We start from the raw sequence: 26,288 nt of genomic DNA on the forward strand, positions 1-26,288 counted from the left end.
GAAGACGGAGAAGTTATCCTGGGGTATTAAAAACATACTAAAACAATCTCGGACTTTAGTATGTGCCGTTCGTTTCATTATAAAATAAGATAGGGGGAAAAACTGCTTTTGAGTTTTAGATATCCCTTTCAAATATCAAATGTTCGGCCTTTGCGACTCAAGGAAATAGGCATTTCATTTAAAATGCTCACCATTCGACAAGCAGAAAGTCGCAGCTAATTCTAAAGCGCGAAACACATGTACGACGAAACCTTCCGATCCGACGTGCGGACTGCCGGATGACCTTGGGGGGAGAGGGTTTTCGTAGCATCGGAGAGCGTTGAGAACCCTCGCCTCCGACCGTAGTATTGCGCGGTCGGACGTCGGATCGGACGGTTTCGTCGTACATCTGTTTCGCGCTTAAGCTGAAACAACTCGCAGTCCGCTTCTTTAAAGTCGCAATTGTTTTTATGTAAAGGAAGGGTAATCTAGCTTGTACCGTCCAATACATTGGAACATCATTTTGCTAACGATCGTGATGCAGAGTAATTGATGCCGCGGTACGACAGCTGGCAGGATGTAGCTGTATCAGAAATCCTATGTGCACTCCACCAAAGCGGCACCGGATTCATATTTTCGCGCGTGCAGCCGCGCATGCGCACACCTTCTAGATAACGCGCCGGTGTCGACACCTGTCGCGATCAATACCACGCGCTTCAGGCAAGCCCCTCCGGTCCCAACACTACCCAAGTTGATACCAGTACAGTGGCCACTGTAATACTATAAAAAAAAAATATAAATATATATATATATATATATATATATATATCAGTGTGTCGAACCGAAAAAAATCCGGGTTCGGTTACGGTTCAGGTTCAAGTAAATTAATCTTGTTCCGGTTCAGTTCCGGTTTGATTAATTCGATCCGCGAACCGGTTCGCGAACCGGTTCGGGGCGCTGAACCGGTTCGCGAACCGGTTCGGAAATTATAAATGACAAATTGCAACATCAAAATAAACTACAAATAAAACATCTGAAATCAGCACATACGAAACGGGATACATTGTACTGTAAGGCTCAGGGATTTCTACCAGGAATGGTTTCTTTATCTGCACTCAAAGGTTACCTCACCGACGTTTACGCATTCGGACTTCATCTAATTGGGTCCGACGCAGTAGCTGTAAAATCCGCGACCTCCTTACAAACCCACTTACAAGTAGAACTCGCTAACTATCTCGCCACCTCGGCGTGTAAGCAATTGAACGAACAGAGGGGAGAAAATACAGCTTTCTTTATTTGAACTAGCCTTCGGTAACTCAAATTAGACCCTTAAAGAAGTTTTCATTAAACAAGAGACGGAATATGAAAAACACTTCACCGAACGCAACGCCAGAAGGACGTGATAGGATAAATATTAAAATAGAAGAGTTCGCTGTCTCACAAATAGCTTATAAGTGCCTATACGAAACCGGATGCATTATTATCAAACTTCACAGCCTTTTCTTTTCTCATTCCGATGGAAGCAAGCTTCAAGAACTCGCTCGTTCTAGAAACGTGTTATGAAATGAGCACACAGCAGCATTTAGGATTTACGAGATTGTAGAAAAATAAAATCCCGTGACGCGATTTTTTTTTTTTTTTTTGCACAGCTTTTTAATTTTTTTTCTTCCGTGCAAGCCGCGACCAGCGCAATACTGGTTCCTAAAACAAGATTCATGGATGCAGCGTTTGTCAAGATTCATGAATGCAGCGTTTATATTCCTAAGACTGAGTGGAGAAGAAAAATATGTAAGCGAGGTGTGTGTCAGTTGACGGCACTTAAAAAACAAATGGCATTGATAGCACATTGATTGTCAACAGCGCGTGGCCGAACCGTTTTGACATAAGCCGGTAACCGTTATATTTTTTCCGGTTCAGTTCCGGTTCGGGTTCATCGCGATAACAATATAACGGTTCGGGTTCGGGTTCAGTTCCGGAAAAAATACCGGACCGGTTCCGGTTTTCGGTTCGGTTCGGTTCCGGTTCGACACCCTGATATATATATATATATATATATATATATATATATATTATAGTACACTGTACTGCTACGTCACGACTACGTAGCAAGTTCCCCAACGTTGCTGGATTACCTCCCAAATAGGCTCCGCATGCATCCACCAGGTGCACTTTGAAAGATCGTTTATTTAGCTTTAAAATTAGTTTTCTTGTGCCTTTCAATGGAAGACTGGTGTTTTTGAGGTTAGAATGCAACATGCAACACATTCAAGCTAGAATATGAGCGCTGGAATTTCGTTTCCCTACCCCTTTAAAGGGATACTACAATGAAAATTCGGCGCTTATTTTATGGCCTATATGTGTTCAAAGGAGCAGTATCACATCAAACACACCAATATCTTGTTACAAAAAGTCACGAAAAGGCATTTTAAAACGAATTAAACGATTAGCAAAGAGCACCTGGTGGATGTCGCTAACGCCTCGCTTGTAATGCCCGTCTAGGAACCTTGACAGCTAGTGACGGTGAGTGTCTCGCCTCCGGCCACGACGAGAGAAGAGGGGAAGGAAAAAACTCGCGTCTTCCCGAGAATCCCTTTTGAGTGTTCCAGAAGTAGCCATTGTCTCCCCACAAGATTATAGAAGATTAACCCGTCACTCAAAATTCGTACAAAAGCAGCCGCTTCGGTGGCTGGAACGACTAGGCCATCCCCTCGACGGTAGCTTCGCCGTAGCTTTGCTCGTCCCGAGACGACCTACGTCACGATTGCGTCGGATGTCACGTGCTCTAAGCTGGGCCTTCTCCGAGCGCTTGCCAGAGTGGGCCGTTTATAACGAAAATACAGCCACCAGGCTCAAAATACAAACGTGCGATTGTCATTTACGGATATTGTGGATCATATTCAACCTATTTTTGAACACAACCGATATATTTCAAATTTCGTTGAAGTATCGCTTGGACGCAAGCTTTTTGACGGGCTTATTGAAAAGCATCCAAAAAGTTTCAGTACCGACAACAGCTTAGAAACGTCCTTGCAATATTCGTCGCCCTACTCCGTTTGTTGTTCGTTTTGTAGTAAAATAAAAAGAAAAGAAAAGAGAAGGATGTGAAACCAGATTTTCGCCAACTTTATTTCCGTCCTACAAGGTTAAAAATATCCAAAAGTCTGCATGTTATCACTAAAAATCGCTACTGTTGGCAGCGCTTAAGACTAGCAAGACTTTGTGTTTGTCCGTCCCTTTTTGTCCCAGTCTCGGGGTTTTTGTCGAAATGTTTAACCACCACCAGCTCGTTTGCGCCCTTACCTTTTGTTCATCAAATGACCGTTTCTGAGGTGGAGCTGGGTGGAGTACATGAGATTGTCTCACCGGATGCTGCTTCCGCGCTTCGAAGCATGGCGACCGCGGCTGGTTCAAAAATATTTCAGAATATCCCTGTACCTACCTTATTCATACTTATTTCCTGCTTGGTTTCCTTCGGAAAAGCAAGTAAGCCTGCTGAGATGAGTTCGCGTGCTGCGTTTATTCACTCGAACCAGACATTTGGCGTAGGATGCAGTCGGCAGTCGCATTCGACCCGCTTTAAAATTCCTGCATTTTCAGATTTCAGACAATTTGCGGACGAGCCTTCTGCAACTAGTTAAACCAGACCTAAACCACAAAAGGCTCGTGTTGGTGAAGGAAAACATAAAGGTGAGGAACTTACATTTCGAGGCTTCGGCTTCATTCATTCCGTGTTCGACCGCCGATGATGACAAATCTCTGCACAAATTTGAAGAGTCTCTGCCGAGAGTGTCTTCCACGAAGGAAGATCACCGCATTGAGGCTCTTTGTGAAGAGTTGAAAACGTCTGAGTGTGGTAAGCTAACAAAGAAAAAGAAGAAAAAAGTCACGATGTGGCGCGTTTTATTGCTCTATGGCGGGTCTTCCACAATCCGATTCATGCTTCGTGTGGGGTCTTCCTCGCAGGTCGTGTCTAAAATTGAGGGGCCCGTGGCGACCATAGCCGTCGTCGGGAAGTTCCACTCCGGCAAGTCTTTCCTCAAGAACCAACTGATGGGGAAGACCAAGGGATTCGGAATAGGCCCCACGGTCCGACCTGAAACGATGGGCATCTGGATGTGGGGACAGGTACTCATGATGAGTAAAGCTATACGCACTCCGGAGTGCACTTCGGACGGAAATGGCTATACGCACTCCGCGGAGAGCTCATGCCGCTTGGGCCACCCTTTCCGAACGACGCGTGTATTACTGGGGAGCTCATTAACACAGCCCCCCGCCTGCGTTCACGCCGCTTCGCGGCTACAGTATGCGGCTGCTAATTACAAAACTTAACCAGTACACGCCGCTTCGCGGCGTCCAACCGGAAACCCAAGCCCCGCTGTTCCCGATCGCACCTACCAAAAGGGAGTCCCATACCATTTAGTTCTGTGAAGTTTCGTCGACAATAATGAAACATGAGGAATTACTGTTACGAACACGCTCGTTTCGTACTTAATCCGTCGACAACATTTGGTTTTTTTTTAGTGTTAATTGCAAAAAAGAAATGTCGTAAATATTGCCAAATGTCTCGACAAAACAAAATGTTTGAGAAAAAAAAAACAAAAAAAAACAAAGCAGGTCCACCGGGGGATCGAACCTGCATCCACTTGCGTATAAAGCGGAAACTTTAATTCCTATGCTATGCCATCTCTTATTTTTTTTTTTTTTTTGGCAAACGAAACAAGTTTATTTAATGTTATTTTCAGATATCCTTGCAGTAGGTTCCGCAAACATTATACAAGGCCAAATTGAAAAATTCCGGAGACGAAAGCTACTTCCTCCGACCATGCGGCAAAGCTTCACGGTACTTTTCCCGAAGAAATCTAAAAAAGGCCCTATTTCCGAGGTCGGGGACTTTCGGCCCATGAGTCTTCTTTGCTCTGATATAAAATCCTGGCCAAGATCCTCGCAAGGCGACTTGACACAGGGCTCAAGTCCATCATAGGGCCCCATCAGACCTAGAGCCTTTGCGGGAGGAAAATGTCCAGGAACCTCCACATCATGCGATCGGCGAGGCGACGGCGGAGGGTCACCAGTCCCTGGCGGTCCTGCAGCTGGACCTGCAGCAGGCCCTCGACCGGGTGTCCCACAGGTTCCTCCTGGCGGCGCTGGATCGATTCGGCGTGGGGGAGGAGCTGCGGGGGTGGATCGCGCTCTGCTACCGAGACATTTCCACTCGCCTTCTCATCAACGGTCAGAGGGGAGGTCCCATCTCCGCCGGCAGGTCGGTTCGGCAGGGCTGCCCCCTCTCGGCCATCCTCTTCGCGCTGCAGTTGGAGCCACTCTGCCGGGCAGTCAATGCGGACCCATCCATCTCAGGTTTACGGCTTGGGGACAAAGACGTCCACATGCTGGCCTTCGCAGACGACGACTTGTTTATCTGCTCGTCCAAGGTGCAGGTGCAGACCATCCTGCAACACGTGGACCGGTTCTGCGCTGCCTCAGGGGCCATGATCAACAAGTCGGCGGGGGCGTGGCTCGGTGTATGGGAGACTACGCCGAGAACTTTCGGAGGTATAGGATGGAGCACTTCGCTCGACGGCTACCTGGGTGTGCCGGTGGACCCGCAGCGATCAACGGCCGCAGTGTGGAGACCGACCGCCAACTCCGTTGCCGCCAAGCTGTCGCCCTGGCGGTGCAGAAACATGTCTTTCTTCAGCCGAGCTCACGTGTGTAACACAGTCAGCTACCCCGCCGTGCTGTACAAGCCTCAGGCCGTCTGCTGCCCGGGCAGCCAGGCCGGAAAGGTACACCGGAGCTGGGCCATGTTCGTGTGGAAGACCGCCATGGAAAGCACACGAAGGAACAACCTCTTTCTGCACCAAGAGAGCGGCGGTCTGGGCCTCGTTAACATTGTGCTCAAGTTGCACGTGCAGTGTTTTCTGCTCTTCCAGGATGCGAGGGACCCGACCTTCGTCGCCGTGCTGCACCACCTTGGATTCCCACATCTCGGGAATTAGATGGTGAGCACGAGTGGCCGTACGACCAAGAAAGCCGCCCTGCGGTTCTACAAGGAAATTGCCAGCTCCATCGAGTTTCTGCAGGCCCAATTTTCCTGGGAGTACCTGGCGACCGTCAGAAAGAGGTGGCTGTACTGGGATGCCGTTTCCGCATCCTTCTTGCCACCGCTCTACAGACAACCATTGACGCCCGACGACGCGGCGCAACTTTCCAAACTCGTGCGAATCCTCCCGTCCCTGTGGCGACAAGGGACTTCTTCGTTCGGATGCGCATGGAGGTCCTTCCAGTTAAAACCTGGCTCCATTACAAGGGGTTCTTCATGCCATGGTCCTTAAACTGCAACCTTTGCGGGGCGCCCGAGACCATCCAGCACGTCCTAGTCGAGTGTAGTAACGCCTACCTCTCCTGGGACGAGATGAGGACGACGTTTAAGCTCCGGGACTCCTTCGAAGTAGAGTGGAGCGCTTCCAAGTATCTGCAACTCTAGGAGAGGGATAAGATAAGACGGAGGTGGTGCACGTGATGATGTTGCTAGGCCTGCACGCCATCTGGCAGTCGCGTACCTCAATGGTGCAATGCCACCTCGACGCGCGTCCAACCTGGAGCTACTTCGTGTCCACGTTGGGGTGGGTGCTCTCGGTGACGTCGCGGCAGGTGAATGCGGGTGATTGGGAGTGCATCGAGCGAGAACTCGAGGAAGGGCGTCGCCGATGCGTGCAACGACGTACGTCAAGCGTGGGAAACTGGCGAGTTCCTGTGAACTGTAGGCGCGTTGGCGTTGGCTGAGGTGCGTGGTGCGCAAAAGTGGACCGTGGCTATTCCCCCTTGGAATTGCACGTCTATATTGTTCGATTTATTTATATATTTTTTTCGTACAGATTGTATAACTGTTGACGCGGTCTCATACTGTATCGTTTGTTTCCTCTGAATAGTTTTCTATGCTATGCCATCGCTCAGAAAACTCGTTGTGACCATTTGTTTTATACGAGTTTAGCGGAGTGCATATAGCCATTTCCGTCCGAAGTGCACTGCGGAGTGCGTATAGCTTTGCTCAATAGAGTGTGATAATATTTGTGCTTAGTACAATGTGATTCTGGGTGGTGTGCAAGGCTGTGCAGAAAGGTTAAAACCCGTACGCGAGCGCGTCTGCCACCCCGCCACTCAAGAGGTAGGGTCCACAAACGTTTGTCTTTCGTGGTTCGCTTGCTTCCTGGTGTTTTTTTTTACATACCTTTTTTACGCTGCCTTGCTCTTTGTGTTTTTGTCAACAACAATAAAAAATTTTCTCAGCGGTATACTCGACACGTCTTGTAGCAATACAGGTTGTAATCACATTTTTACTGGCAGCAATGTACCCCTCGGGTTCAACTAAACGAAAGCTGAACGGTTTTTTTAATCGCAGTGTCTAGAGTTACGTCCGAGAGAACCCAACGTCGCTGTACATACATTTTTTTTAATTACATCCGACATAACCCTAAAAAAACAAAATTAAAGTTATATCCGATATAATGTAAAATAAAAATTAAAGCTATGTCCGAAATAACTCTACTTAAATATTTTATGTTATGCCTGGCGCAATTCAGTTTAGTACTTAAAATCATGTTCTGACTGTCCTGAAATTTTGAAAAAAATTCGTGAAATCTCTAACGTGAGGGTTCATGCCTTCACCACTCTTCAGTGGCAACTTGATTTAGCGTGTAGCCGTGACACAAACGCACTGGGAGTTCTCCGCTCTTTGAATGTGGTATTGGTATCGCATGCAGCAACCAGTTACCAAATCGTTACAGAAAGTTTGAGTATGTAACCTTCTAAGAACTGCAAAAAGAAAAAATATAATGTCACCTCTTTTGCGTGTTGAAACCTACTGAATGCAACGACTTTGTCCAGCCCCCTCTGCCATGACGTCAACTAAGGCCCCGGCTGAGGGGCGTGGAACTATGTGATTTTATGATTACAACATCGTAACTTCATTTCAGTTTTGTTTGAATAATCTGACAAAGCCGGACACAAGACCCAGTTTCCTAGTACGTGGGACGTAACCTTAAATTGTATTGTAGGTTACGTCAGACGTAACTTTAACTTTTGTTTTTGGGTTACGTCGGACGTAACGCTAGACACCACATTTTTTTTAATTTTAAAAAGCTGTAAGAGAGTAAAAATTACATCAGAGGTCACCGATTATGTGTCGAGACTTTTTACAGTTAACGGGGGGAGAGAGTTTCGTTGCAAGCCGTGTGGCAATCGGTGTAAGTGTTTTCTAATACAAACTTTTCAGGTTCAGTCGTGCCCAATTTTTGTGCAGGAACTGAATTCAGGAGCCAAACCATAGAAAGTCATTCCTGACTTCTTTGAGCTTCTCTTTAAGTTGCTATTTCTCTTTTCTTTCTTCCTTACTCATCAAACATTGTGTTGCTATATGATTGTGGCGAGTAGTATAATACGAAGCTTTAACTCTGAATTTTCTGAATAATGGAGAAATCTTTAGAATTATTGACCTAGAAAATTGCCAACCTTACCTATGAAGAAGAAATAGGAAGAATATAAAGAAACTGACTATGAAGGCCCAGCATGTGCCATAACGACCACATATCATGGCACAGGCTACACGTGCGATTTATGGTGACCAAAATATTTTTCTTCCTCCTTTTCTATTAAAATATCTAGTTGCGAGTCAGCGCTCTGTTCTATCCGGTCTGTCTCTTCCATTTATGTCCTTTTGCGCTGTGTATTTTTTTATTATGTACAACCTTACCTCATTTTCAGCCACTGAAGGTCAGGCTACCCTCAGGGCAGAATTTATCTCTAATCTTCTTGGACACTGAAGGCAAGTGGTTTTATATCTTGCATCTCATAGAGCCAAAGTTAAGCCTAATGAATTTTGTTGCAGGCTTTGCCGCAAACAATGTCTCTGAAAACTATGACGCCAAGATTTTTGCTGTTGCAACCCTTATCAGCTCGCACCTGATCTACAACTCAGTCAAGATAATCGACCAAGCTGACATTGACTACCTGGAGCTGTTGGCCAGACGCACACAGGCAGGATACCTCCTTTTTATGTGATTAGATTTCCTAAAACAAATCTACCATCAAAAAACATGCTCCACCCCCGAAAGAAAACCCACCCCTATGTTTGGCACAATTTGATATTGTTTTAAAAACACCGTAAGATAGTCAACTTTCAGTAATCCCAGGGCCCTGGCCAATTGTGACCTCGGCAGAAATAGTGTTACTTAGTCACGACGGGAGATAAGCGAGCATTGTTGACAGGGAAGGTCAGTCACTAGTTCCATAGGTCACAAAATCCAAAACTACAGTGAAGTTCTGAGAGAACGCCCGGCCCTGGGAGATCGCCCATCCTGTTTTTCTGGCTAAATATCTGTAAAAATAAGAATTCTCAAACATCGCCTACCCCTTGATTCTTGTTGGATGTCGCGCGATGTTTGACGAGAATCTCATCAACTGCGCAGTTTGCTGTACCGGCACGTCTAACAAGCGAGTTCATAGCAGGTTCCCACGTTTTTGTCTGCGATCTGCGCACGCGATATCTGCTCTCTTAACACGCGAGTTGTTCCCAGGTGTACGTTCCACCGTAAAATGCGAATCTGCTGCGTCTGCAATCTGGTATCCGTTCCCGTGACATAAAGTTTGTAGCGGATTCCCGCCTGTATATTGCATCGTGAAATACGATTTTGCTGCGTTCGCAATCTGTGTTACTTTTTCCCATAACATAAGGGTTTGTAGCGGATTCCTGCATTTTTGTCCGCGATCTGCGCGCACGGTATCGGTTCCCGTGACGGGCCAGTTCGTAGCGGGTTCCCGCGTGTTTATTCCACCATTAAACTTGAATCTGCTCCGTCCACGATTTGCGGTATTTGTTCCTCTGAGATGCGAGTTCTTGACTGGTTTCCGCGGGGCCTTCGCACCGTGAAGCTGGAATCCGCTGTGTCCACAACCTGTGGTATCCTTTCCCGTGACGCAGGATTTTGTAGCGAATTCCTGCGTGTTTATTGCATCGTGAAACGCGAATTTGCGGTATCGGTTCCCGGGTTGGGTAGTTGTAGCCCGTGCCGGGGTGTTTATAATTAATTTTCGATAAAGGTTTGCTGTGGCATCCCCAAAGATAGCCCACCCCATGTTTTTTAACCATTTATCTCTTCAATTTGTGTGGGTGTTCTTTCGAAAAATTACGGTAGCATTTTTTTTCTCATTTTTTTTTTTGAACATTGAAAGTTAGCTTACTCCTTATTTTAACATGATTTGCCTTCGATTTTAGGTGGGCTATCTCTTGGGATATTACTGTAGCCTCTAAATGAATGAAACTTCACAATAAATGTAGAGGATTATTTTCAGTTAAGCTAATGGTTACTTTACCATATAACCATATGTAGATGTCATTCTCTTTTTAAAAATTTTGCATTGGCAGTTAGAATGAGTCATTGTTGTGTTATGTGGACATGTCATTTGCTCTGTGTCAGTTGTTATACCTGGGAGGTGTCGGTTATTAGTGGTCCATCATTGGTTTTTCTCTGTTGCAGCTCTTTGCCTTGCGGTCGCAATTGTCTCGTGCCAAATGGAACGACGGTTTCGTCCATGATCTGCTCAGCTTTCCGCCACTGCTTTGGGTATGTTTGTGAAAACAATCTTCCTGTTTAATCTGTGCATTAGTCACGTTTAGTTCTTTGCACTGGAGGCGCTCGTATGTACTTGGTTTCATTCACAAGTGGATAAGCAGACAAAAACGAGCAGAACATATCCAACAAAGTGAACATCTTCTAAAATATTATTTTTTTGCTAAAAGTTATCAGCCTTCCAAAAGAAAAATAAAAGTGTTTTCTTGTCCTTTCCCCACCGTTCATAGGTATCTTCCATAGTCTCCTAATCGAGCCCCACTATTTCGTGTTAAACCCCCTATTTCACAAAGAAATTTATCATTTAATGTATTGGGCTGTACCTGCTGTAATGCTTCAGCACCGTGGGTTTTTGTAAATAATTAAGTAAAACTCGCGGGCACCCTTACTTGTGGGAACATGGCAAGCTTCTGCGGGAATGTTGACAGGAGATGAATCCAAGCTCGGTGGCATCTTCCATCTTGAGGAAATCAAAAGAACTTCACTTGGGACACTTTGATTGTACCATTGCGCATCGAGCTCCCAAGAGCACAACACTGGTACATTTCTAGAGCGTAGTTCTTATTCAGTTGCTCGCTAGTGATCCAAGAGTCATCGCGCACCCACCCAGAAACAAGCGAGAACAAGACAACCTGGAAGTATTTCTCACCTCCTGTCATGGCGGCCGGAGGTTGCCCGAATGCTTTGTTAAGAAAACACTTTCTACTTGAAGATAATGGCAAGAAGTGTAATGAAGGAGCAATGCACAAAGTAATAAAACCCAAAAGAAACCCCCCAAAATGCAATCACCAGAGGCCAGATTCACGAAGAGCTTCTTATTTTACAAGAACTTAGCTAAGAAGTTTCCTTTGTAAGTTAAGAACATCGTAAGAAGAGGAGAAATCGGTGCTCACAAACACGCTTTTAAGTCAGAGGAGAAAAGCGACGTTCTTGTATGGAAAAACTAGAACTTACCGGTGTTGTTGCTATAGCGATGGCGTCTTTGAAAGCACGAACAACCAATCGGAGAGCTCGGCATGGTTTGGAGCACTTGGATTTTTAACAACAAACACAGACGGCCTTTCCACCACTGATTGTCTGGGTTCCGTGTCCGTGCAGGGATATGTCGACGCTAGCACAATTTAAACGCGCCCGAATGCCAAGGCCGGGATGCATAACCGCTTCCGTTGACTCCTACGAACTCGATCGCTACGAAGTCAACACAACTGTCATCGTTGGTAAAAGACGGCCTGTGCCAGTCGTTTGCAAAGCGACGTAGATGGAAACAAATCGCCGCAACGTTTCTCGCAGCCTCGAAGATGCAGGAGCGATCCGACGTTAAAAATATATACGTTCGAACTACGAGAATGTCACCAAAAGCCACGTAAATACCTGTTTACACTCGAAGCGGACGTGCGCTTTTGATTGAGGTGCTGGATTCGCGGTGTTGGACCGCGAATCGGTAAGCGCTTCGGAACCGATCTTTTGCGATTGCAACTCTATAGTGCCGTGACACTCGGCCAAGAGAGGTTGGACCGACATTCAGTTGCTCTCACAAACTGTTATAGCTCGACAGTGACGTGCAGTTGTGTCAGAATAAAAACGGCATACTAATAACGAAGTGTACATACCGTGTTGCGAAGGTAATCCATACGGCGTTTATTTGAGCTCTATATCACATAAAACAAGGAGATAGAATCAATGAGAGTCCCTTTTCGACGACAGCGTTCGCCACCGCTGCCTCGGAAAACAAGATAACAAGGGGTCCGGGGAGGAGATTAACCTCTTAATCTAAAATTGAGGTCAGCGATCAAACTATAATACGTTAAGGGTCCACAAGGGTCGCACGGGCATATTCCATTCAGCACGCCAGCCGGTCGTGGGCATACGGTCTTGGCCAAGGACCGTCGGAGCAATGCTGTGCCGAGTCGGAGTGCCTGCTAGGCCTATACTGCCGAGCTCGCTTGGTCGGGGTCTATGGAATCGTGGCTGTTGGAGCTTTTTGTGGGTGTTTGGGGGTCCAGCATTCTTGTTCGTCGTTTCGTCGTGGTCTGTTTCAAGTACTCTTTACTTTTTTCTTGCTGCTTGAAGTCGGGACGCGCGAGAAGAGCACGTAGAAAAGTAAACATTTATTGGTCGTCGCGACCAAGTGACTGAGCGACGCTGTCGGCCATGCAGATTTGATCGTAAAAAGTGCGTAAGACAGCTCCGGAGCTGTCGTAGGATACCGCCGTAACCTGCGCAAAACTTACGATAATTTTTTTTCGTGAATACGAATTTGTTCTTACGTTTTGTCTTACGCACATTTTTGGCGTAAGATCGTTTCGTGAATCTGGCCTCAGTTCTAGAAATTTGCTAGAGACCCGGGGAGACAAGAAACCCAGGTCTACTTGTAGTAGGCGAAGGGAACTGGTCGTCACCCTGTTAATTGCGTGGGTTTGCATCTGTTTTCTTTAGCATCGGGTTCTACTGTTAAACTCTCCGCAAGGAAAGTGACATGTACAGGCATTTTGCTAACTCTTTGCATTCATTTCTCAAGTTGTGCCCAACAACTCATTAGGGGCTATGTGAAGCATGAAAAGCAATCTCATAGCTCGGTTTGTAATAAGCAATGTCCAAAGTGAGGCACTTGTGAGTCAAAAATGAATGCCTCGTGCCTTTTGCAACGATGCACAAAGGAATCAAGGGCACGTGTGCAACTAAGACACCTTCCTTATTTCGCTGCTTGAGATCGGGGTGCTGTTCAGAGCTCTCGCAAATTGTTAAAGGCGGTGGTGTTAAGTTATAGGCTGTTCCCTTTCCCGTCTGGAAGTGCAGGTGGTGCAGGACTTTGTGCAGACAACTCTTGACAATGAGACACCTACCCAGTGGTTGCACCGGCTCATGGAAACTCTCAGCAGAGAGAGCGAAGACTACAAGATCAGCCTTCTTGGTGAGAGAAGGACGCATACTTTTTATGTGCAGATGCCTTCTTCATCGTCTTCATAAACTTCTTATGCCATCTCCATAAAGTTCTCATGCTTGCCCTTGTAGGTTGGCCATTTTCTTAATCTTGATTTCCCTGCAGGCTATTAATGTGAAAGCTTTAACTGTTTCATGGAGCGAGCTGACGTCATCAGTTGGAAGCGCGGAAACGGCAGATAGTTTCCGCATGCCTTCGGTTCCATTAGCTGGCGCGCGTCGACGGGACTCCCGTTGGCCGCTGCGTCATGGCCTCCGAGATACCGAAGCGCGCGTGTGCTAGTACACAGCAAAAGACAAAGGGAGCGGACGAGTGGCTTGCATGCTTTCGCATTCAGAACTCGTAAGAAATGCTTAGGTGTACCTCGAGCTTTTTTTTTATGCTGTTGCAGGGGCGGATCCAGAACTCCGTTTTGGGGTGGACGAAAAAATTTGCAAGGATACTATTCTCCCATTCGACTGAGTGGTTCTCCAAGTTCAGAGTACAAGTGTGCCTGCTAGGTTGTGACCTACCCTATTTTGAACCCCCATCCTTAAGTACCGAGCCTTCTACCACCTGGCAGGCCGGTAATCTGTTTTATTTGGGGGGGGGGGGGGGGGGGGGTCGGGGGTCGGGAGTCGAGGTCGGGGTCAGGGTCGGGGGTCTACCCACTTAAAATTGCCCTCCGAGAAGGAGGAAGTGGGGGGGTCGACTTAGTTTTTGGGGGGGGGGGGGACGGCTGCCCCTGTCACCCCCCTTGGATCCGCCCCTGTGCTGTTGATGGCAAAATGTACCCAGTTGAAAGAAAGATATAAGACGTAACTATGTTAGTGTGTGTTGATGTCGTGCCTAATAGGTGTCTGTGGTGCAAAGTTTGTTTCCTTTGTCCTCCAGATATTTTTAAATCGCTGGAGTGTCACACTCTCTTTTTGCCTGCCGTCAAGCGCCTTCTTCTGACTGATTTATCCGAGGTAAGAGCATAATGACACTGATTTCTGTCGTACTTTTTAATAAAGGCTCTTTCACACTCTTGCAGCCGAGTACGACCGAGAGAGACAAGACCGGTCTTTAATCCTCTTACGACGTCTTGGGACCAGCTCCGCAGCAGTGCACTTGATCCTAAGATGTCGCAAGAGGCTTAAAAACCGGTTCTGTCTCTCTCGGTCTTACTCGGTTGCAAGAGTGTCAACGAGCCTTAACTGCTTACAGAGTTGAGGAGAGGGGGAGGGGAGGTTATTTAAGATTGGTCTATTCATTCCCTTCGTCGTTAAAGGGGTATTCACACGAGGGAGAAATCCCGGGGATTTGTCCCCGGCACGCGCGCATCACGAGATGAAAACGCGAGGCTTTTGCACATCGCAAAGCCTGACGTTTTCGTCGTGGGATACGCTTGCCGGGGAGAAATGCCCGGGATTTCTCCCTCGTGTGAATACCCCTTAAGCAATTACTTTGAAGCGCCTTCCTGAGCTCCCCTGTCTAACATAGTGCGACGTTAACGGGGCCATGAAGCAAATTTTTGGCTGGAATAAATTAATTTAGAATGGGATTTTACTAATAGCATATTGTTTAATGGGCAAAAGAAAGAAGGTAGAAAGGCAAAAGCCTGCTTTTCGATACAAAATTTTTAAAACAAAGCGGACTATTTTTTTTTTTGAAAGCTCTCTGCCTTTTCAGTGCGATACATCTGCGGTGCCCAAGTACCGAAATCACGTCAGCCGGCCCCAGCTCACGCATTGGACACAAGCACTGCATCCCTGTGCTATCTGACTATACTCCGTTCACCCTTGAGCTGACAGTGCAGTGGGAGCTACAGGCTTGCCGGATCAATCAGCTGCCTCCCTCTCATCACCTGACCCCATTTTGTGCACGTGGGTATACGTGAGGAAGCGTGATCATGTGGCAAAAAGATAGAAGTGTGACTGGCCTAACGAGCACGTAGCTTCCACAGCACTGTGAGCTTATGGGTAATGGAGGATAGTTGCGTGCAGTAAACTCAGCCCTGTACCTTTATTAACTCTGCAATTTGTGAGTTGAGGAGGAAAGCTAAGAACGAAGAAATAGAAAAATCATTTCATGGCCCTTTAATTTTTTCGCTTACATTGAAGGCAGGAAAGAAAAAGTAAGCTTTTACATCATCTTGTTCACAAAAGTTGACAAAACAATAACATTAGTATGCAGTAACTCTTTGTATTCACAAATATCTCGCTACAAAACCTGGCAAGCTGCCCATAAGTATTAGTTAATAATTTTAGATTATACATAGGGTACTTTTTCACAGTAGTTTTTTCTATATGCAGGCCAGGGAAGAAGACCTCACAGAAGAGTACATTGAGGAGAGAGATGCTCTTTCTAAAAAGCTCCTTGCAACCTTAGTGCCAAAGACAAAGAATGGTATCACTGTGTTTCTATTGCTATATATATTTTTTTTCTAAAAAGAATGTACAAGACTTTTTGCAGTGCAGAACTCTGAAACTCTGTCCAAAAGTGTAACCCTACCAGAGATGATAAAGTGTGAAAATGTTTGTCATCACTTTTCATTCAAGTATGGTGCCATGCACAAAAGATTAATTGTTGGGAAATACTTTAAGTATGTTACACTAAAAGTACTACCGTAGAGTACAGCGCATCCACCCATTCTACACTAAGTGCCCATTCCCAAATTTGTAAGATCTGGGAAAATACGCACAGTACATTTATATGTAAAAATGATGACCGGATAAGCGCCCATCCCCCTTTTTTTGCACTTATTTTTGAATTTTGAGTGAGCGCTTGCTTGGTATTTTGCGGCATTTTTGCAGAAAAAGTACTTAAAGTATTTCTTCTGGTACTTTTCTGAGAAAAGTATAACTCCCGACTTCAAAGTATGTTCCCCAAATGTGGTCTTGTTAAATTTATATCACAAAATTATGCTTGTCAACTCTGTAGAAATTCTGGGGGAATATTCTACTCTCACCAAAACGCGAGGAGTCGTTTTGCTCTTTTTCTGCGGGGGACGACTCTCCCGTTGCATTTCAAACTCTTACTACTACTCGCTTGGTCAGCGGAAGCAAGGAGGTTATCCTTCACTTGAGCATTGCTTGCGGAAGCTACTGGGCTGTTGTCATGCTCTCTTCATTAGGAAAGGCTGTGTGAAAAAGTACTTATTTATTTTATTTACAGAAACAACCTGCAGCGCCAAAGCATTATAGCAGGGAAACACAAAATAAAACACATGCTCACGAACATAAATGCAATGGCAAAATTCAATAAATACTGTTAAATGAAAGAACATGCACAAACTCTTTGAAAGGTTATTGTATTTGTAGTACTTTACTTGAAGTACATTGTGCTTGGCATACTTTTTTTATTTTACTACTTTACTTTTTCTACTTAAAGTACACGACCTTTCATTTACTTTGTACTTTATGTTAAGGACCTTTAGATGTACTTTACCCAACGCTGCAGACGTTACAGGAAGGGTTACCTAAAACAGCGCACAAGCACAGGAGGAAGAAACTAGAACACAGCTAAGAGTGCTTACTTCCAGCTTATGTATTGTCAAAGAAAGAGAAAAAAGCTTCAGACATGAAGCCTACGTGTACCCACAAGGTAAAAAGAAGAAAGAAGAAAAAACGGATACATTACTAAGTTGCGGTAGAAAAGAAGAAAACGAAGACATTATGAGGTCACAACAAAAAAAGAGAAAAAAAGAAAGAAAAAACAGTAAGAAAAAAAAAAAAAAAAAAACATTTGCATAAAGTACAGGCCGGCCCCGCTGGCCTGATTTTCGGATGTTGTAGCCTTCTAAAATTTCTCTAGTTTGCCAATTTCAAAATCGTCCTAATATTGTTTTGTCCGAATACATAATTTATTTATTCACAATACCTTACAGGCTCTTTTCCAGAGCATTGAGTAAGTTGGGAGTCATAAGTTGGGAGTCAGCACTTTTTCCTGTGTCCTATTTTCTTCCTCCTGTGCTTGTGTGCTGTTTGGGATATGTCTTCTTAGTGCCAGGTAGCTTAACTCTCTACATTATTACAGAAAGTTTCTGAAAAGTTTGAATGAAAGAGTGGTGCTTATAGAAGGAGTGAATAAGTGCAGTATTATACCAGTGAGGGACACCATCTTTTCATTTCAAATTTTTTTCAATTGCTTCAACTTGTTCCTTATGTAGCATTGCGGGCTGAAAAACTTTCACATACCCAGTGTTTTTGTCAAGACTCGAAAATTTCTAAAATGAGGGTTGTTTAGAAGAAAACAAACTTTCCAGGAACAAACTGCCAGCCACAACGAGTGTTGGGGATTGCAAAAAAAATATACTAATTTGCAAAATATTTATTTAAAACTTATGTTTTAATTAGGGAAAATAAACATAAGATTCCAATTAGAAACTTGCTGAGTGTCATTGAAAACCCTTAAATCTGTCAATTTTAGGACGACTTGAAGCATGTGGGAAGTGGGGGTTGCACTAAAGTTAGCACTCATGTAGCAGGTGCAAGGTGGACGATGCGAAAACATGTATGATATTCTTATTATTTGTGTTCTCATGTATTCGAATATTTGCTCCATTATAATTAAAAATTTTACCCCAGAACCCTGCCTTGGTTAAGATGAAACCACCCTAATGTCTTCGTAATGTATACCTTCTTCAGGAAGACCAGTCACAGGAGCTGAGCTCGTCACACTTTTTGAGGTCCTTGTGGAGGCCTCTAATGATGGCTCTCTTGCTGATGTGAGTGAAGCTCCTCTGCTATGTATTTGTGGCAGATAAGGGCCACTTTCTGAGTCTTCATTTTGTTTGGGATGCATGGTGCAGTTCTTTTTTGTCGCAAACTAACTTGGCCATCTCAATAAAACTGCACGAATAGGTACCAAGCCGTTGGACTTCCTTTGTCGAACGAATAATGGATTCTTCTACCGAAGACTGCACTCACTTCTATGAGTCTGAGATGCAAGTCCTTTTTAAGAAAAACGACGACGGACCTGTCAAAGAAGGTGTCCTTGTGGTGAGTGAATGTTGGCATGGCAAACTGCAAAACTCTGGCTACACAGTACCCTTATTATTGGCCCTAGGGTGCTAGGTCCGACACACACGCTGCTCAAAGAGGGTAGTTTAATGTCTGGAAACTGTAGAACACTTTTTACGGGAACTTCATGCATAAGCTGAAGGGGATTAAAGACCTCGCCATAAAATGGTCAGAAGACCTTCTACCGTCGAATACAGTACTGGTATACAGTTTCTAGACATTAAACTCGCCCTCTCTGAGCAGCATGTGTGTTGGGCCCCCCATCTAAGGCCAATAGGCCCTTGTTACCATATGACTCATCCCACTCAAAGCTGGTTAAAAAAGGAATAGTCAATTTGTGTTTCATGAGCACCTTAAGGTCTTGCTACCATGCCATGCGCTCGAGTTTAACTGAGCAGTATGAGCGCTTGCTGTGTGCCCGTTTTCCAAAGGCTGTGCTTGTATCTGTAGCAGAAGGTGTCCTTAAGAAACTGTGAAGGGGTGTTAATACACGCTCAGATGCACTCCAAAAGGAGAGACAAAAGGTGGCAGTTGTGCCGTACATGCCCAGAACAGCGCACAACCTAAAAAAGATAGCAAAACTTGTAAACACAAAAGCTGTTTTATCTGCACCTGAAAAGCTCGCCAAGATGTGCAAATTGACAGACCCGTTTCACAAAGCACCGGCGGGCAGCTTAAAGAAGCACAGGAGTCCCTTCGTCGCTTGCGCGAAAGGTGTAGTGTATCAGACTCCACTGTTATGTGGAAAGAAATATGTTGGCCAGCCAGGCAGGTGTTTTAATGACAGAGTAAGAAAGCACAATCAGAGATTTCGGAATGGCCATCTTTCGTGTCATTGTCATGACTGCGGGTGCAAACATTTATATGCCACATGTACTGTTCTCGGCAAACATAAAGACAAGACGGAGAAATAATTGAGGCTGACATCATCAAAAGTTCTGGCATCAGCGTGGCAGAAAAAGAGATAGCGTACTTGCAATCAGTGACGGGGCGTCGGATTGGTTGAGGGTTTTGCAGTTGCGCAGTGTGAATGCACGATGTTCTTTGATTAAGCAGTTGAAAGTTAGCGTTTTGTGTTGTCTATTCTTCACTGTCCATGTCCTAAAGTGCAATCATGTTTTCGAATTCACAATACCAATTTGCCAAACAATCAGCACTTAATCATTTATTGTGGAAGTGCATTTTCCAAGTTTTATGTGGGAATTCTTTTTGTTTATTTTAATCTGCATGATAATCATTTACTTTTTTTTTCCTGATTTGTTTCATGATCTTAGGAGTGGCATGCTCAAGCAAAGAAGAAATTATTCACTCTTCTCACACAGTTGCTGCATGGGTAAAACACTTTATACTTTTCTTGGTTGGTCTTGTTTTGTGAACAGTCGTGTGTAGCTCTCTGTAAAAAGGCAAATTTAAAGGGATGCTGAACAAGTTTCTTTTGATTTCCTAAAAGTGTTGTATTTTTGCTTGATTAAAGAATTTTTTAGATTAATAGCACTTATTTTTAAGCATTCCTTCTTACTTTTGAGGTAGTGTCTTCAGTACGGTTCATTCATCTTGTGATTAATTTGTGGGACAAAACATTAATATCTGTATAAATTAGGCCTTGGACAGTCTTGTCTGAGGCACCTTTGCTAATTGCATCCATTAAACAGATTCCTAAAAATCACTTTAGCTTTTCCCCAAGATTGTGGGGAGGTCTGTGTGAAAGGTAGATTTTCCAGCACGACTGGCTGTAGAATGAAGAATTTTGATGAAAACGTTTAGACCTGCAGTTGTTATTTTGCTTAGTGTCTTCTTCAGTGAGATGCTTATACAGCTCTTCTGAAGCTGTCCAGGGTTTTCCTCTTTCTATGGTCACTGGCAGGGTGAGGACGGCAGAGGGGAGTTTCGATCGTCCCTTCTCCAACACGAGCTTCAGTCCTTCGATAACGCTTCGGCGTCTCGTGCAGCTCCAGCACGCGCGTGCTGGAGGCCAGGCACTCGAAAGACACGCCCTGCCACTTTCATTCTGTTGGGGACTGTAGTACCCCCTTTCAGCCGTGCCAATTTATTTACGAGTTTCACGTGCGGTTCTAGAGGCGCGCTCAGACAGGTGTTTGCAGTACAGTCCTCCTTTCTGTTTAGTTTTAGGATTCTAGTTTTTAATGGGGAACCCTTTTTGTCTAGCCTAGAGTAGTGTACAGAGGCAACCTGATACCAGGGTTCATGGTAGTATCAAACTGCTGCATCTCCAGGTTGTCAGATGCCCTCGAGTCAGCAAGCATTCAGCTAGGAAAGAACCTGGAAAGCCTTCATGCCAGGCAGCGAGACTTGAACTCCAAGAAGGTTCGGCTCTTCTGCTCCAACCAGGAACAGAAATATCTGGTCAGTATTGCCTCTCCAGAATAATTGACCCTGTGTATTGAGGTAACCTCCCACTCGTTCCTTCCTTTACTTTTTTTTTTAATTTTTTACATGTTTATGCATTGTGTAGCTCACTGCTGAAGGTCATGCCAGGGGCATTGGCCTCCCCATCAACTCTGCCATACTTGAGCGAGACCTCGGTGCCTTCGCAGACAGTCTAGTCACGGACTTTGCCAAGGAACTGGATAGTGTTCTTGAGGAAGAGGACAAGAAGACATACACCAGATCACTCAAGGTTTGCTCCTGCTTTGGTGCTGCTGTTCTCGTATGAAAGCTCAATCGTGCTTCGATGCAAAACAAGACATCTGCTGGAGGGTCTTTACAGTGATGGCTCGTAGCACACCTTCGAGTTAATAACGTAGACCCGCATGTACGACCTGTGGGGGCAAGAAACTGGGTGGAAATTGTGCAGCATAATAACAAAGCCTGTCCAGATAGCAGTGGTTGCTACCTTCCCATGCCTTCCTTATATTGTTGGGGTGAGAACGACAGGGCATCTCTTTGGAACACCCAACGTCCAGCACTCGCTTGTTACCTTTTGCCATGCATTGGCTGCACGCACACGCTCTAGGTTCTTGAGACGCCGCTGTCAAATGTAGGGTGCTCGCGCTGGAGACGGGACAACCGCTTTTCTCGCCCTGCCGTTCTCACCCTTTCGGTGACCATAGCTTCTGCTGTGCCGTTTTTGAGCAAGTCGATAAAGTGGATCCTAAATGTAGGAAATTGTAGCGCTAACCTGTTGCAAGGAACACTTAAGTTACTATTTCCAGAAAGCTTAATGTCTAACATGTAAAGGTGTGTTACATACACTGGTATTTGTGGCAAGTTTTTATTTTCTTTTACAAAGTGTAAAAGAAGTTGTTTATGCACCAGTAATGCCAGTGTTTGCCTTGTTGGCTCCATTGTTGCCCGATTTTACTTTTATGCTGCACTGGCATTAGTAACCTTGTACTGATCCCTACACCTTGTACTGATGCCCCTTCTCGTTGTAACATTTTTTGTGTTATGATTTGTAATTTGTGAGGGCTTCTGCTCTAGTGCTGTTTTATATCCATTTTTTTTCATCCCAATTTCCCTTCTGACTTTTTTGGGGTGAATCGCAGCAATCACTTGCACATTTGATTGATGCCAGCCAACTCCAGAATGAGCGTGCCTTGGAAGCTGTCTTTGAGAAAGCTGCGGCTGCTGCGTCTGGTGAGAGAGTGCCACTTATTTTTTTAATGAGTGAGATGTGACTGAAATGCTCCACGTTTGAATAAAAATGGATTGTGTATTCTCCTTTCATTTCTTAGATACCTTCTCATCTAAAGCTGCTGTATCAGAAGCTCTAACTGATCAACAACTGACGAGAGCAGCAAAAGAAGGGATGGACGCTGCTTTTCAGGTACATACTTGTTTTTGTTATAGATACCATGTTTGTGTCACAACTCTTGAATTTAGGCCGTGCTAAAAAAGGGGCACAGCTTCAGTTTAGTCTTGGGAAGGTTAGTGTCTTATTTCGAGAGCCTTTACCATTTTCTTGGTGTTCTATCTCATTTAATGTTTTTCGACAATTGTTCTGATTTGAGTTGTACCATGGCTTTATAGGTTTTCGATTCGGAATGCAAGAGGTTCTCAAGCGAAAAGAAGTATGGTCTTCATGAGGCACTGCTGAAGGTGAGTTTTTATGAGCGGTACATTTTGCAGCAGAGCTGAGTGCTTGAACACAAACGTGCTGTTACCATTGGTTTATGGCTTTGTGGCAACAGCTACCAAGCTGTAATGTATTTTGAGCAATCTGGGAAAGTTCAGTGAGAGGGAAGGGGAAGTGGGGGGGGGGGGGGGGGACTTGCACTGTGCATCCAGAATAAGGCTCGCGAAAATGCTAGAAATCCAGTCATTTTTCCTTGCTTTCATTTGAGGTATATAGTAGTATGCATTTTAATGCAGTCTCTTTTTGCATGTGCCTATGTGTTTGTGGTTTTCAGCTTTGTACATCCCAAGCTCTGTAGCTAATATATAATTTCTGGTCAAACAAACATCATTAGACCAAGTTTTTTTGCCTTCTTGTTGCCTTGTCTCTCTTTAATGGAGGCACGGCAACTGGTGGGCACTGTTCAGGCATCTTTTATTTTGTGGATATTTAGCCAAAACAATCGGGTGGGAAATCCCTCGAGGCTGGGCATTTTCTTGGGATTTTTTTGATATGGTGCTTTGGAGTATGTATTCCAAGACCTAACTGTTCTTTTCTCTTTTGCGCTCAGGATGTTATAAACCGTCGTATGGAAGATCTTAGAAAAGAGAATGATCAATTCATCTCAAAACTGATGGCTGATACTGTAAGTCTTGTTTTTTGTATAGCGTTTGACTTTCAGTTTATGCATGTTCAGAATTTTCCTGCATATCTTTAAGAGAAATGGGGCATTGAATCCATTACTTAGTTCAATCGTGCATCACAAGTCCACTCTACAATGTGCCTGTTGTCATTTCTTTCAGACAAGGAAACGCGTGGAAAGGTTTGCTGGGAGATCTGGACCGCAGCATCTATCCTTACCAGTGAATGATACTGACCTTGATCTAAGGTACCTCCACCAGTACATTGCTTATGGTAGTTCAAGGGAAACTCCTCCCACCTCTTTCCACTTCAGCAGAGCGTATGCTGGAGAGGAGGTCATCTCCTCCCCAGCGTTTGCTCCGCTCAGAATATTCGCAACTCCAGCGCGCCGCTCGCCCTCTCGCGGACAAACGGAGAACCAGAGGAGCGGGGATGGCAGTGGCGGCAGCAGCGCGGAAACGGTGGCAGGGACTGTCGGCCTTGGTGCGTGAAGCCGTTTAAACGAAAAAAGTGAGCGCGTAAAAATAGGGATTCTTGTGCTCTGCCTTGCAACAGCGTTGCACGAAGGACCGGGATGTATAATTTCTAAAGGTGTGCGAAAATTCAAAATTTCGAATATTTTCCTTATTCGAAACGTATTCGATTCGGAAATTGCATATTCGGAAGTTCCCGAATATTCGGGAAAAACGGCGAATATTCGCACAAACTGCAAATTTTCGAGCAAGTAACGAATAAACTCCCTGCCATGCATTACCCTATGAATATGTTTATTCACTGAGAAAGGCGTATCATGCGTGCGTTTTCGGTCTGCTCTGTTTCTGTCTGTCCGATGGCAGCAAGACAGGATCAGTTTCGGTTTCTTTTTCGCCAAGCCCTTTCTTGTGTGGCAGTTTTATAGCAATATGTGATGTAATTGCACGTTTTATAAATTGATACAATACAATGAGCCTCGAGAGTGAAATATAAATATAAAATAAATCTCGAGAGTGTAATCTAATATAAATGTTTTTAAATTAAAAAGAAAAAGCTAGGTGCGGGCAGAACATTGCATCGCCATTGACAGCAACTCCTGCCACTCCCGTGCAGTCAAAACTAGGAATGTCGCGAACCTGCCCAGGTTCGAGCCGACCGAGTTTGACTTTTTCGAACTTTCAACGTGATGTTTGACAAAGGTTCGAGTGAAGTTCAACTTTTGTGCGCATGCGCAAAAAAAAAGAAAAAAAAAACTAGTTGACTCTACCTGGCGGAGGGAAGGTGCAATATTTGTTCGGTTTATTGGCCTCACTGGTTCACATTAATAACTAATGAATGCGTTAAAAGTGCATATTTTTGCCTTTATATTGTGTAAACATTAACCATTTTATGAAATATAAAATAGAGTACTTTTTAAGTTATTTGTTTTCAAAAATTTGAAATATTTGTGTAGCAGTTGGGCAACTCTGTCCGTAAGTCGAACTCCTTCGAACTTTAGTGAAATTTCGCAGGTTTCCCGAGTGAAAGGGTCATTCTACTGGCGGAAATGTTGTCACGGCGCGTAGGGAGCGCTTACTTTCTGAACACGTTGAGCAGTTAACTTTCCTACATGATAATTTGTAATGTGTGCATTACTAGAAGTATCTTTAGCCTGCTGCAGTCCAGTAAAATGCAGTTGCATCGATTTATTTTAACAAGGCGAAACAACCTGCTGTTACCTCTTGTTTTGCAATTTTTATATACTAGACACATATTCGATTCAATATTTTAAGCCCATTTTTTTTCGTATTCATTTTGTATTCGAAAATTTCAATATTCACACACCCCTACTGATTTCATTAGGGACTTTTCGTATATTGCATACGCTGCGGATTTCTGGTCTTGTGCACGGCCGCCAGCTCAATTTGTGCTCAACGTGACGGCAAACGCTCCTGCTAATAATGTAGAGCTCTAAAGAACAGTCTATGAAAAGTCTATTATTTGCCATAAGTAGGAGAAAACTCGTCGCTGAACAGTATGTCGAGCAATACACATCGTGAGTGGGTTTGCGTTGTAAGGTTATTACAAGGAACATGCCCATTTATTCCGAGCACTTTCAAAAGACAGATTACCCATACTTGCTTTTAGGTAATTGCAAAGAAAATGAAGAAATGCTTGAAGCATTTTAAGCGCGTCTGTGTTAGCGAACCATTCGGGATGAGAGCTTAGAACGGTCACTTTTGGTGAGAGGGGGGGGGGGGGGGGGGGGGCCGCGACGTTGCAAATATCAGGCACAAAAAATGTATGGTATATTAAAATATTTATTTTTGACTGTCATAAATAAAACCCATAAACACGCTGATTATGTTAAGAGGCAGTTTTAGTATAGCATTACCGCAGGCTACCGGCACAACAACGCTCCTGGCGCGCGCTGAAAATTGTGCTTCAAAGGCGCAGCGGGAGCTTTTGGTTGTAATGCTATACTGTACGGTAGCCCGCGACAACAAACTTTTGTATCAATAACCATAGAGTAGTTTGATCACGTGTTGCAATACACTAAAACCGAGACGGTGAGCAGCGAATTGCGAGCCTGTGGCACGAAGACAGCAATACTGTGAACGCTGTTCTTCCAAAGCTCGATGGTCACCGTGCATGCGCGGGTCACTTTTTGGAGCACTAATGGCCACGCAAAGCGCATACATGATATCTTCATCACCCTCGAAAATATTCTGCCACAAACAGGGACGTGACCAGTGCCTAAAATGTGCATGCCCACCACAAAGCTTCACAAGTTGAAGTTTCTGCAACTTTTAAATATCAGCATGCTCGTTTTTCTAACGTGCATCAACATCTCTGTCACCTGTAATAGGATCCCTCCCTAACCACATTAGCAGACAAATCATTTTTAGCCCACGGGAAATCCTGGAGAATCTATCCCCGTCTCTTCCGCCATCTTGGAACTACCGCCCCGCCACCTATAGGGCGTTGGAGTTGCGAATACGTCATTGTGGAGTGTTTGGTAGTCTTAAAACAATACTTTTTTTGTTTCGGGCGATAATATCAATAGTGCATCGATGCCATCATGCAGG

At 44.7% G+C, this 26,288-nt stretch overlaps 1 protein-coding gene across 1 annotated transcript in view; it reads left to right on the top strand.

The window, feature by feature from the left end:
• The first annotated feature begins 3,345 nt into the window (after window positions 1–3,345).
• The window catches only part of LOC120847794 (guanylate-binding protein 1), a 31,433-nt gene continuing 8,490 nt past the window's right edge, over window positions 3,346–26,288 (top strand). The window contains exons 1-18 of the mRNA XM_040219669.2: window positions 3,346–3,462; window positions 3,577–3,666; window positions 3,943–4,104; window positions 8,740–8,800; window positions 8,864–9,012; window positions 10,512–10,598; window positions 13,401–13,515; window positions 14,419–14,495; window positions 15,822–15,915; window positions 18,156–18,235; window positions 18,372–18,509; window positions 19,805–19,863; window positions 20,765–20,894; window positions 21,004–21,168; window positions 22,037–22,127; window positions 22,341–22,417; window positions 22,521–22,589; window positions 23,177–23,251. Coding sequence (XP_040075603.2) covers window positions 3,346–3,462; window positions 3,577–3,666; window positions 3,943–4,104; window positions 8,740–8,800; window positions 8,864–9,012; window positions 10,512–10,598; window positions 13,401–13,515; window positions 14,419–14,495; window positions 15,822–15,915; window positions 18,156–18,235; window positions 18,372–18,509; window positions 19,805–19,863; window positions 20,765–20,894; window positions 21,004–21,168; window positions 22,037–22,127; window positions 22,341–22,417; window positions 22,521–22,589; window positions 23,177–23,251 — 1,836 coding nt within the window. The remainder of the gene's footprint in view (window positions 3,463–3,576; window positions 3,667–3,942; window positions 4,105–8,739; window positions 8,801–8,863; window positions 9,013–10,511; window positions 10,599–13,400; window positions 13,516–14,418; window positions 14,496–15,821; window positions 15,916–18,155; window positions 18,236–18,371; window positions 18,510–19,804; window positions 19,864–20,764; window positions 20,895–21,003; window positions 21,169–22,036; window positions 22,128–22,340; window positions 22,418–22,520; window positions 22,590–23,176; window positions 23,252–26,288) is intronic.

Source organism: Ixodes scapularis, unplaced genomic scaffold (assembly GCF_016920785.2).
Source record: "Ixodes scapularis isolate PalLabHiFi unplaced genomic scaffold, ASM1692078v2 PGA_scaffold3__209_contigs__length_174095766, whole genome shotgun sequence".
NCBI lineage: Eukaryota > Metazoa > Arthropoda > Arachnida > Ixodida > Ixodidae > Ixodes > Ixodes scapularis.